Source organism: Eutrigla gurnardus, assembly GCF_963514095.1.
Source record: "Eutrigla gurnardus genome assembly, chromosome: 11".
NCBI lineage: Eukaryota > Metazoa > Chordata > Actinopteri > Perciformes > Triglidae > Eutrigla > Eutrigla gurnardus.
In genome coordinates, this window is record NC_139925.1 from 2,333,337 (window position 1) to 2,346,199 (window position 12,863).

General features: G+C 45.3%; 1 protein-coding gene across 1 annotated transcript in view; it reads right to left on the reverse strand.

The window, feature by feature from the left end:
- Window positions 1–358: 358 nt before the first annotated feature.
- ttc7a (tetratricopeptide repeat domain 7A) overlaps window positions 359–12,863 on the reverse strand; it is a 34,499-nt gene continuing 21,994 nt past the window's right edge. The window contains exons 18-19 of the mRNA XM_084020889.1: window positions 11,301–11,503; window positions 359–2,323 (exon numbers count right to left, since the gene is read on the reverse strand). Coding sequence (XP_083877015.1) covers window positions 2,105–2,323; window positions 11,301–11,503 — 422 coding nt within the window. The 3' untranslated portion in view covers window positions 359–2,104. The remainder of the gene's footprint in view (window positions 2,324–11,300; window positions 11,504–12,863) is intronic.

A 12,863-nucleotide genomic window follows, 5' to 3' on the forward strand; every position in this document is an offset into this window, starting at 1 on the left:
TTCCCCAGTTACTCAAACAAGGAGGTGGCTGCTAGGCAACCGAGCCACATCACATCACATCAGGCAGAGAGAGAGAGGGGGGGAGAGAAGGGGGGGAGAGGGAGAGGGGGGGGGGGCAGCATTACATAATCCGGCTCACATTAATGTGGTTCGGCACTCGGAAGTGATGTCCATTATCCATGATCCATTAGTCACAAGCGACGTACAGGTGATTTAAAAAAAACAAGCTATTGTTGTTTATCATGGAGAGCATCGTGAACATAAACAACAACAACAACAACAACAACAACAACAACAACACCTTTATAACACGTCACAGGGACGAGAACACACACAAAGATGCATAAAGACAAAGGCTCACTCGCTGCTCACAGAATATATAGTGAGAATTATTATAGTGGACTCAGTTTCCCACAATGCAGCTGGAAAAGTCGTCTTCAACCGTTGGTTAGTGGAAGACGGTTTTGAAGCCTCAAAAAGTTGAAAAAGTTCAACATTTTGGACGTCATTAGACATTTTTTGCAACCAGTGAAGGAAGTGACCATATTTGGACTTGGGAGGAGCGACGGGTGGATCAGTCACAAAGAACTTTGAATGAATTTGTCAAATTTGGGAAAATATGCTAAATGTCCACAGTGTATATACCTCTGCTTTTGGCCATACCTTTCACAATAAAAGCCCCAGACATAGACACTCATTGCTTACCAGGGGAATTAAAATACGTGTTTATTTCAATTGAATTGAGTAAATTTAATTAAGTTGTGACAGCAGAGACGTAACAGATACAGCTCCTCCACATAGGACTTCCTGGATAGTGAGCAGGGAGACGTGATTTCAGACATACAATACAATAATAATAATAATAACAATAACAACAACAACAATAATAATAATAATAATAATAATAATAATAACAATAATGAGATATGGAATGATTGTGAATATGAGCTCTCTTTTGAAGAGGAGCAGGTGAAGGGGTTTTGTGTGTGTGTGTGTGTGTGTGTGTGTGTGTGTGCACATGAAAGCTACGTCAATCAACATCAAAAATACATGAAAGGCAAAGATAAAGACGTGGAGCTGCTGGTGTTTACTGACAGAATCATATTTCTACATAGACCATACAGTCGAGACGCAGCCAGCACATCTCTGAGTCGTGAAGTTTTAAAGAGGATCTATTCTGCTTTTCTTCTTTCTCTTTACTTTATCGTGTTTCTAGTTTGTTGTTTGTGTAAAACGTCTACAGAGAGTCTATAAAGTCCAGGTCCAAAGGAAGTTCCTGTCCCCGACAGAAACTCTGCTTCTCAACTCATTCAAATGCCTCCATTCAAAACCTGTAACATGGTGATGTCACCAAGTACCTAATTAGCATAATATCTGCCCAGTAGCCCCGCCCTCCAACCAAGCGAGTCTGAGAGGAGCTGAGCGTGGAGAAGACAAACCGAATGTCCTTCCTCTGGACTTCTAGAGGAAGAGGAGCTGAAGAAAGATAACCACACTGAGAGCAGACTGGGCTTTTTGGGAGGGAGGGGCGGAGCAAGGGTGCAGCACAGCCTGATGGGAAAATAAAGCATGAAAACCTGTTCTAGGAGGAACCTGAAATCCAAGTGTGAACCAGAAAAGCAGCAGAATAGATTCTCTTGAATGGATACACAATGATTATGATACATATTACTCATTACTCCTGTGCTCATAACTCCATAGGAGATGAATATTATATTCTAACATTATTAAATCTATACACTGCAAGACAAGTGAATGCACCAAGAACATTGGTACCCATTAAAAAAAAATACCTGATCATTTATCAAGAAAAGGAATGCTTGTATTTGTTGTATTTTAATTGGTCCAATGTAAAATAAATAAAACCTCTTGTGGGTTTTGGGGTTATGGTTCGACTATTTTTCATGCTAAGCTAATCATCTCCTGGCTGTAGCTTCATATTTAATAGACAGATAGGAGAATTTAAGAAACATGTTTTTGCATCCGGCAATGCATTTCATTGTGTCTGCATCAGTGTGTAATTACATCAGCAAGCCAACCCCAACCCAGACCCCCAAACCCAGACCCCCCAACCCAGATCCCCCAACCCAGGCCCCAGACCCCCTCAGAGCTCCCTGGGGATGATGGTGAAGGGTCGGATGGGGCAGGAGGCCTCTAGCTCCAGGGCCGTCAGGAAGCAGTCGGGGGCCTGGTCCGAGTCCCGAGACTGCAGGGCCTCGCCCAGGCCGCTCCAGGCCTCATGGGACGTGCTGTGGACCTGAACCGCATCACGCAGGACCTTCTCCCCGAGGTGGACTCGCCCGGTTTTCACCAGCAGACGGCCCTGGACGGACAGAGACCGGTTTATTTATGTATAAAATAATGTAAAGGGTTTTGAACAGTAGATTTAAATGGAGAAAGCAATACATATATAAATATATATATATATTTTTTTAAATTGAATATCTTCTAGCTGAATAAACCCATTGCTCTCATTTTCACAAATATTACATTCAGTAACTCGTCCTTCATATGTTGTTGTTTTTTTACTATTAAAACATTTGTCATGGCATGTTAAGATCAAGTAAACAGATGGTAGCTTTTTACAAAAAAAAAAAAAATCCAAATCTTGGATTATAATGCCTGCTGTTGTGTGGACTAGTTGAGTACGATGGGGCTGACAAAGAGACGGGTTTCCACGTAAATAGAGCCGAGCCTCTTTTCCGATTAGGTCATTTGAAAAAACCACAGAGACTTTAAACGCATCGCCGAAACAACAAAGCCCCGCCCCCTTCGTTGAGACCTCTGTTCAAAGCCCCTGCCACGGCTACAGATGACTTTTTTTATGTTTTTATGGCAGAGCATTTAATATATTCATTGCTATGTTATGAGGATTTCAAGTAATATAACAGAAAGTTTTTCTGAATAGAATCACCTACTCAACCTTTAACGTCTGTTGTGACCTTATGTGACCTTTGAGTGGTAGGATGTCTAGAAAAGCTCCATATAAATGCAGATCCATTTATCTAAACCAAAATGTTCAAAATGTCAATAACCCTAAACCCTAAAATGGTAACGTCCACAACGTCCACTTTGTATACAATCACTCGATCTCAAGGTCAAGTGTCAAAATTCGTTGGAAGGCAGAACAATCTACTAAAACAGAAAAATGAATGGTTGAATGTTTCCCGTTACACATTATTGTTGTTTCCTGTTTTATTTTGTAGTTCTAACTTGTGTCGTCAACCTCGTCAGTAAAGAACTTCTTCTACAAACACCATCTCTGTGCTCGAGTCTCTTTTCACCCCACCATTGTGACTGAATGTTTTGTAGTGCAAACTATGTAAACTCACGAGGACCAAAGACATCGCTGTGCTGTGCTCCTTTTACTGAGTATGTTATTTGGTTTGCAGTGGCGTGCCGGCCGTTTGCTGCCCCGGGCAGAGTGATGCGTACACATGCAATCTCCTCACTCACTGCTTCTATACTGTATATATATATACAGTATATATATATATATATATATATATATATGCATCTGAAGCCTCAGTCCAGAAGAGTGCAGTCCTAGGAACAGCCAAGATACTGCGCAGAACCCTCAAACTCCCAGGCCTCGTAGAGGACCCGAGCTTGAGGATGACACAGATACCACCCCACCAGGGGTGAGAAGGAGATTTTTATATATATATATATATATATATATATATATATATATATATATATATATATATATATGTGAGTGTCGGTGTGCGGCTGAGGAAGGAAGGAAAATAAGTGTGTCACTGGCGTTTTATGTAAAGTGTGTGAACTGAATGAGTCCTTGATAAAGCTGCAGGTAAAGTAAGCGTACGCTGTCGGTGTGTGGGCGAGAGAAAACAAGCATGTACTTGAGACGGAGACGGATGTTATCGATAATATCTGTCGTCATCGTGTTAAAGGTCATGAACAACTTTGTGTGAAACTGTGTCTCTCTATCTTCTCTCTGAGGACGACTCAGGTGTGTTTGAGAGTCTGGTAGGAAAGGCTTGTGTTCATCCGATCCACCCGTCGCTCCCCCACAGTCCAAATATGGTCACTTCCTTCTACTGGTTGCAAAAAATCCAAGATGGTGACAGACAAAAATGGGGATACTGGAGGCAACAACCATAGTCCACTAACCTACGTGGGACTTCACCATGACGACGTCCACCTCTTATACACAGTCTGTGGTGACAACAGGCAGCAACCCTTGCACAATATTATCCCTTATTTTGACTATCTGTTACACACACAAACACACACACACACACACACACACACACACACACACACACACACACACACACACACACACACACACACCCACACACACACACACACACACACACACACACACACACACACACACTGAGCTGGCCTGAGGTCAGACAGGCGAGGCTTGTTATGCATTCTCTGCTCATAAGCTCCAGATTAATTGGGCTGAATTTCACATAGCTGTATTGGGGCTCTGATGCAACTTTCAATAAAAGTGCACACACACACACACACACACACACACACACACACACACACACACACACACACACACACACACACACACACACACACACACACACTCTTCCTCGGTTCTCCTTTCCCTCACTTCTGCTCTGAGGAAAACGCAGAGGAAGATCGGAACTCTCGGGTACGAAGAAAACCTGTCACAGGATGTGCAGACAGGGTTACGTGTGTGTGTGTGTGTGTGTGTGTGTGTGTGTACTTGAGGTGCATGATGTATTCCTTTGCCGCTGGTTTGGCCACCAGCTTCCACATCTTACTGTCTGTGATCCTGACTCACCGGGTTACATTGTTCCGATGTTTCTCACATAAACACGTCAGCTGCTGGGATAACACACACACACACACACACACACACACACACACACACACACACACACACACACACACACACACACACACCAACAATCACACCCATCCCATCTGTGCCACATATCAGTTATGCTGGTAACCATGTAAAAGTAGATCCTTTTAGGCCCTCAGCTCAATCAAATAAACATGAATGTGGCACACAGACACACACACACACACACACACACACACACACACACACACACCTCAACACCAAACCACGCTTTTGTTGTTGTTTTTTTCTTGCTGTTTTTGAAACAGCAAATATTTGTTTATTTTATCAAAAGAAAAGAAAAAAGCTCAGAAGCTCGTCCATGTGCGTTCACGCTTAAAAAGAAAATGTACCATCGTGGATTCGTTTTTATTGTGTCCGGAAACAGGCTAACGGCGGCTAGCTGTTAACGAAGAAAAAGTTCCAGCATTTAACCTCCTTTCAATTGTTCTGTATCCAATAAACATGATGGAGTCAGCTTTCTTGTTTGTTGATAGGTCTTTTTTTCAGTTTTAGGAACAGTCAGGTCCAGTCTTTATGCTAAGCTAGGCTAACAGCGCCCTGATTTCGACTTCTCACCTTCCTGTTGGAAAGAAAAAAGCTGAAATGCTGAACTCTTCTTTTCCATTTGAGACGAAAGAGGAAACAGAAAAAGTTAAAAAAAGATTTTCAATGGTGGTGAGAACCAAAACTAAGGAACAAACTGTGAGAGGGAGCCGATAGGAAAGGAAGTGAGCACTGAAGTTAGTTTGTGTTTCTGCCATTACGCTGATAAAACGGTATCTATTGGTTTTTGCTTTTAATTACTCGGGGCCATCTGTCTCCGGTTTACCTCAGCTGATCCCACGGTGCTTGGCAGCGCACATTCGCTTCTAGTCGCGCCATCGAAGCGCCGCTGAACTGAGCGCAGCCAAACCTGCTGCTGTTTTCATCCCAACCTTCTTCTCAAGCTTTAACTTTTTTGAAACGCTTGCAAACAATACACAATATTGAATTAAGAGCATTTCCATCTGAGAATAAGAAAAAAGCTTCTTAAATGTCACCGACCAACACAGATCTGATTATGGAGTGTTGGTTAGGGTTAGGGTAACCCAACACTAACCCTAACCCACTTTGCGTTCTGGAAGTTTTTTTTTTTTTCTTCAGTGTCAGCTGATATTATTCATATTTCATACTAAGGCAAGAAACAGGTGTGTTGTACTTGTATAACCACAACAGCTGAACAGATGTATTTATGGGAATACTATTTATTGGATAACTTCTTTATTACCACAAATCTTTTCCTTCCTCAAGCAAAGCGTTTTCATTGCATCATAGAATATAAATAGTAGGATTTCAAATCCAGTTTAGTGTATAAACCCACACAAACAGGTGTAGCAGACCGCTGGTTCTCTTAACACACAAATCAATCGGTGACAACGTGGTCGTATGGATCGGCTCCCAGAAATTAATGTCTTCTAGACGGCGTAGAGACAGCTGAACTCTAAATTTAGACTTGCAATCTGCTGTTGTCAGCCGAGCTGCAGCCTGCGTAGCCGGAACGCTGGACGTGACCAGACAAACCAGAAAACACGAAAAATTATTATAAATAGTTAAGCTTCCTTTAGTTGCTGTTGTGCAGTTTTGGTCCAGAGAGGGTTTAAGGGTTTCAGATCCATGAGGTCCAGGATCACGCGGTGCAGCAGAGGCCACGTTAATGTCATCCGAGAGCTGAACCCCTAGAAGGTCCACATGGACCCGCTGGCCTGATGCCCTGCCGGTGACCCGGAAGGAGAGCCTTCACCTGAACCTTTAATCCCCCCGAGGTTACATCTGACCCGCCGGCTGTATTTACCTTCACGTTGGCCGGAACCTTCCCTCCGTTTGACCCCTTAACGAGCAATTATCCTCTTTTAAGTAACACCAGAGATACTATCAGTCCCGAGGCAGAGCTGGGTTAGCGCTCCATCATAGTGGATGTATTGTAGTATATATAGTATATATGCTGCATATGTTTTTTTGCATTCCTATATAGGACAGTCCACAAGTTCACATGGGAATACATCAACAGGAAGGGAAACGATGGAGGGGAAGGAAGGAAGGAAGGAAGGAAGGAAGGAAGGAAGGAAGGAAGGAAGAGCTAAACTGGGAACGAGGAACAGAGAGAGAAAAAAGGTGTCAAAGAAGAAATGAGTGAACCCAGACGAGCCAAACAGCTCTCTCTCCCCCTCTCTCTCTCTCCCTCTCTCTCTCCCCCTCTCTCTCTCTCCCTCTCTCTCTCTCCCTCTCTCCCTCTCCCTCTCTCCCTCTCTCTCGGGTTTATCTCGCTCAATAGAATATATTCCTCTCGTTGCTAGGCAATCCCATAAAGCGGCGAGGAACGTGCAAAGTGTTATAAATATTGTATTTGCATTATCTAATCAGCTGACAACCACCCCCCATCCACACAGAGAGGAGGGGGGGGGGGGGGGGGGGGGGAGAGGGGGGGGGGGGCATTTGATAATTGGAACGCGATTAATTCAATGAGCACAAGTCATCGTCCTTGAGAGCGTACGTGCATATGTGAAGCAGCGTACGAATGTGCTTCTGTCAGGAGAGGAGGAACAGTAGAAGTGTGTGTGTGTGTGTGTGTGTGTGTGTGTGTGTGTGTGTGTGTGTGTGTTTGTGTGTGTGTGTGTGTGTGTGTGTGTGTGTGTGTGTGTGTGACTCAGAGTTGTGGAGGATGTTGGGAGTTGGTCAGATTCGTTTCATACCATCGCCGCCGGAAGCAAAAGGCTGGGCCGCGCTTCAGGATCAACCACACACACACACACACACACACACACACACACACACACAAACACACACACACACACACACACACACACACACACACACACACACACACACTAACCACTTACCCTAATGAGGGGCACAGCACAGACGGACAAATGTGTAAAAGCTGACGTTGCTAGTGCCGTGATAGATGAGAGACGTCGGACTGTAAATCAGCAGCTGACCGCTCGGCGCTGCACGCCGACGCCGGTTCCACTCGCTGCCACGCCCTCCTCCATCCCAAAATACTCTATAAGCAGCTGACCGGAGCTGTGAGTCACTCTCTCACTAACACTCATACACCACATGGACGCGGTGGATGCTAACACACAGAGGTGGAGTGTGTGTGTGTGTGTGTGTGTGCGGTGAAACGAGGAAGATGGCGGCAGCGTGCTGTGATGAACAACGCTGCAGAGGGGCTGCCGGGCTTCCCTTACTCACTTCCTCTCCACGCCGCCTGGGGAAATTACGCAGAGCTCCTTAACAACAGAAATGTGGGCGTCGATATTCAGCACTAATAGAGTGGAGACTTAGCTTAGCTTAGCATCAAGACCGCTAGCCTGGTTCCGGTTTCAGGCTGGGCCCCAAGTCCCGACCCTAGATACGCTGCAATACGCTTATCACCTCCACATTGCCCACCTTTCTTACCTTTCACAATAAAAGCCCTAGACCTATACATCACTGTTTACCAGAATAACTTAAATAATAACTATCTAGTCCATAGTCCTCTACATAGTCCTCTATCTAGTCCTCTACATAATCCTCTATCTAGTCCTCTATCTAGTCCTCTACATAATCCTCTATCTAGTCCTCTACATAGTCCTCTATCTAGTCCTCTACATAATCCTCTATCTAGACCTCTATCTAGTCCTCTATCTAGTCCTCTACATAATCCTCTATCTAGTCCTCTACATAATCCTCTATCTAGTCCTCTATCTAGTCCTCTACATAATCCTCTATCTAGTCCTCTACATAGTCCTCTATCTAGTCCTCTACATAATCCTCTATCTAGTCCTCTATCTAGTCCTCTATCTAGTCCTCTACATAATCCTCTATCTAGTCCTCTATCTAGTCCTCTATCTAGTCCTCTACATAATCCTCTATCTAGTCCTCTATCTAGTCCTCTATCTAGTCCTCTACATAATCCTCTATCTAGTCCTCTATCTAGTCCTCTACATAATCCTCTATCTAGTCCTCTACATAGTCCTCTATCTAGTCCTCTACATAATCCTCTATCTAGTCCTCTATCTAGTCCTCTATCTAGTCCTCTACATAATCCTCTATCTAGTCCTCTATCTAGTCCTCTATCTAGTCCTCTACATAATCCTCTATCTAGTCCTCTATCTAGTCCTCTATCTAGTCCTCTACATAATCCTCTATCTAGTCCTCTATCTAGTCCTCTACATAATCCTCTATCTAGTCCTCTACATAGTCCTCTATCTAGTCCTCTACATAATCCTCTATATAGTCCTCTATATAGTCCTCTATCTAGTCCTCTACATAGTCCTCTATCTAGTCCTCTATCTAGTCCTCTAACTAGTCCTCTATATAGTCCTCTAACTAGTCCTCTACATAGTCCTCTATATAGTTCTCTAAAGTCCTCTAACTAGTCCTCTACATAGTCCTCTAACTAGTCCTCTACATCCAAATAGTGCTCCCATGCTTCACTTTCCCTCCCCTGCTCTCAAACAGCTGCACCTCATCACCAATCAGTGATCAGTATAAAACCTCCTCCTGGTCTCAGTGCCATGCTGATCTGCCCGGCGTTCGGTGCTCCTGAGAACCTCCATTACCTGTTTGTGGTTTCCCAGAATGCCTCTGCCTTGTATGTTTGGTTGCCCTGTTTTTGTCTTGTTTTGTGATTTTGTGATCATGAGTCTAAATCTGATCCAGTCTGATTCCTGAATGTCACATGGTGTCCACGTCTACACCATCTACCTCTCCTCCGTAAATAATATTCCACTTTAATTGAGAAGCCACAGTAGAGAACATCTTCTATTATTGTGCAGCCCTAAATATTCAGGGGAAGTACAGTATGTACTGTGGAATAATAGCTGAAGTGTGAGAATCCCACCAGAACCCCTCCAGGCTGAGGAACTGGGCCACGGCACACAAGTGTCCACAGCAGATCCAGTGTAAAAATAAAAGCATGGATCCAGAGTGGTTGTATCCTGGCAGGCTGATGCAAGCCAGGAATACGGGCAGCGCTCCAAGAAACAAATGTCCCACACACTGTCCCAGTTCAGGGCTCCATCACCATGCAGGAGATGAAGTCTCCATCAGCACGGAGGATTTATAATCCAACCTCACACACACAATAAAAATGTGTCCACATGTGACTGGGAACACATCTGCCCCCGTAACAGAGCCGAGTGGGACGCCGCCAGCTGGCTGGGTTCCAGCTTCACACCCCTAGGGATCGGTTCTCCCACAGGCCAAATATGGAAGAGACGCCGTACCTCCGTCTACTACCCCAACGGGACTGCACTACTACACACGCACACGCACACGCACACACACACACGCACACACACTAAAGAGCACGGTTGGAGCTAACGCATTAGCCTTATGTGGTCACAAGGTGGCCAGTACTTAAAGAGATATCAACCAGCACATCTGTGGTCACCAAGGCAACCACAGACATTGTGTGTGTGTGTGTGTGTGTGTGTGTGTGTGTGTGTGTGTGTGTGTGTGTGTGTGTGTCGGGTGGTTCTTGGATTCAGGAAAATCCCCTTCCCTCTGGTTTTTTTCACCATGACAACAGAGAAGGGTCAAAGGTCAGAGCAGCTGTGGTTAATCCAGTGGATCATCTGGAAGACAGACTGGGAGAGAGAGAGAGAGAGAGGGGAGTGGGTGGAAGTGGGCGAGAGAGGATCGTTCTAGTGTGGAGAGAGAGAGAGGATCTGCTCGGATGAAAGAAACGTGGGGGAGTGATCGGGAGTGATCGGGAGTGATCGGGAGTGATCGGGAGAGAGGAAGCGAGTCTTTGAACTGTATTTGTCTTTTTTTTAAGTTTTTAAGTTTTTTCTATTTTCTAAAAATGTGCCCACAATAAATCAACACGTGTGTGTGTGTGTGTGTGTGTGTGTGTGTGTGTGTTTATATATAAATGAGGTGAACCTAACGCTCTGCTCTGCTCACCTGATTCAGCCTAATGAGGTATTGATTAGATATTGATGAGACATGCTCGGATACATGAATGCTGTGATGACGAATCACAGATATTTCCACCTGATATTGATTTTAGCAAAGAACACTATATTCATGATTTATTCATGAACTTTGTTTAATTTGTATTATTCCGTTTAAAATGGGGTTAGCTGGCCTGACAGAATATATCTAATTTAAATTAGGACATTAAATTAATTTATTTTTGTCTAAAATTATAATGTTGTTTAGCAGATTTGAGAAAAAACATTTACAGTGTGTGTGTGTGTGTGTGTGTGTTGCATGCTAGGGTGTACACACATGCTCGGCCTGCATCTTACATCAACGGTCATTTAATAGAGTCAGGAAAAGGCAATGAAATGTACGAGTGTATCCATGCATGTTGTGTGTGTGTGTGTGTGTGTGTGTGTGCATACTGACCACTGAACACTACATTACATTAATTCCGAACTAGCAGCCTCTGCAGCTTTCGCCGTCTCACCATGTGCACGAGTCCGCGCTCCCCGGTGGGATGGAGGGCCAGGGCCTTGTCGTACAGGCCCTTGGCTTCGTCCAGCTGGCCCCGGAGCTCGGCCAGGCGGCCGCACTGCAGCATCACCGAGTACGAGTTGGGGAAGAGGGCGCTGGCCTCAGCGATGCAGAACTGGGCCTCCTTCAGCCGGCCGTCAGCCATGAACAACTCGCCTGTAGGAGGAGATGGAGAGAGAGGGCAAGGCTAGTCACCTTAATAGCTAACTAGCATTGGTAGCATGGTAGCGACCTGTCAATCAGCAGGTACGCCCCGCCCCCTAAAGCATCCCCTGCTTTCTGGTCTGGTGGACTCTAAATGGACCATAATGTACTAAATGAACATCATGCTGGATTGAAGAAGACTTGAAACTAGAGATTGAGACCATAAACTCATGTTTACAATGTTTACTGAGATAATACATCAAGAGAGAAGTAGGACCATCTTCTCATAGACTTCTATACAACCAGAGAGGAGTCGCCCCCTGGTGGCCAGCAGAGAGAAGTAGGGCCATTTTCTCATAGACTTCTATACAACCAGAGAGGAGTCGCCCCCCTGGTGGCCAGCAGAGAGAAGTAGGACCATTTTCTCATAGACTTCTATACAACCAGAGAGGAGTCGCCCCCTGGTGGCCAGCAGAGAGAAGTACGACCATTTTCTCATAGACTTCTATACAACCAGAGAGGAGTCGCCCCCTGGCGGCCAGCAGAGAGAATGACAGTTTAAGGCAGTTCAGCTTTGGCTTGTCAGAACCGGATGTGGCCGCCTGGAACATGACCAGTTTTTGATGTTTTGACCTGTTAACACATAGAACAGCTGATATTGTTTGTAACCGTGGTGATTCCTGCAGTCATATTCTACATGAACAAAGACATTTTAGTCATTCTGATAGTAGAACTATTTCCGTCTCTGCCGAGGCTGCGTACGCTACGTAGGCGTGCTGTACCTGCGTGGATGCGGACGCAGAGCGGCAGTGATGCATCCCGCCATTACTTCTACCACTCAGCCTCAGTCTGCCCGGAAGCTTCAGGGAAGGAAGGGAGAGGAGGAGGAAACCTCTCCTCCATGCGTCCACTCAGCTGGAGAGGATGAGGCATGAGAACAGGAATGACAGCGCTGATGTAACCGGCGTACTGCTGCGTTACAGTAAGGGACCGCCGGGTCGCGTCCCCCGTGGCCTACTGTAATTCCAAGGGTTTTTTCTCTAAGTTCAACCTTTGACCTCGGCTCTTCCTCTGCTGAGAACGGGCAAACTTGAATGTCGATCTTAACTCGTGTGTGTGTGACCAGGGGTGTGTCTCTTAGCTGGAGGCCGAACCAGTTGCACCCAATGAACCAGCCCCCCCCCCCCCCCCCCCCCCGACTTCCCAGCATTCCTCTTCTCCTCGGTCACTTCCTGTCTCAATCTCACATCCTCATCGGTCACATTAGAAGGAGAGGGACACAGTACACACACTTAGCTTGCATACCTGCAAACTAAGTAAGTGTGTGTGTGTGTGTGTGTGTGTGGGGGGGGGGGGGGGGGGGGGGGGTTTG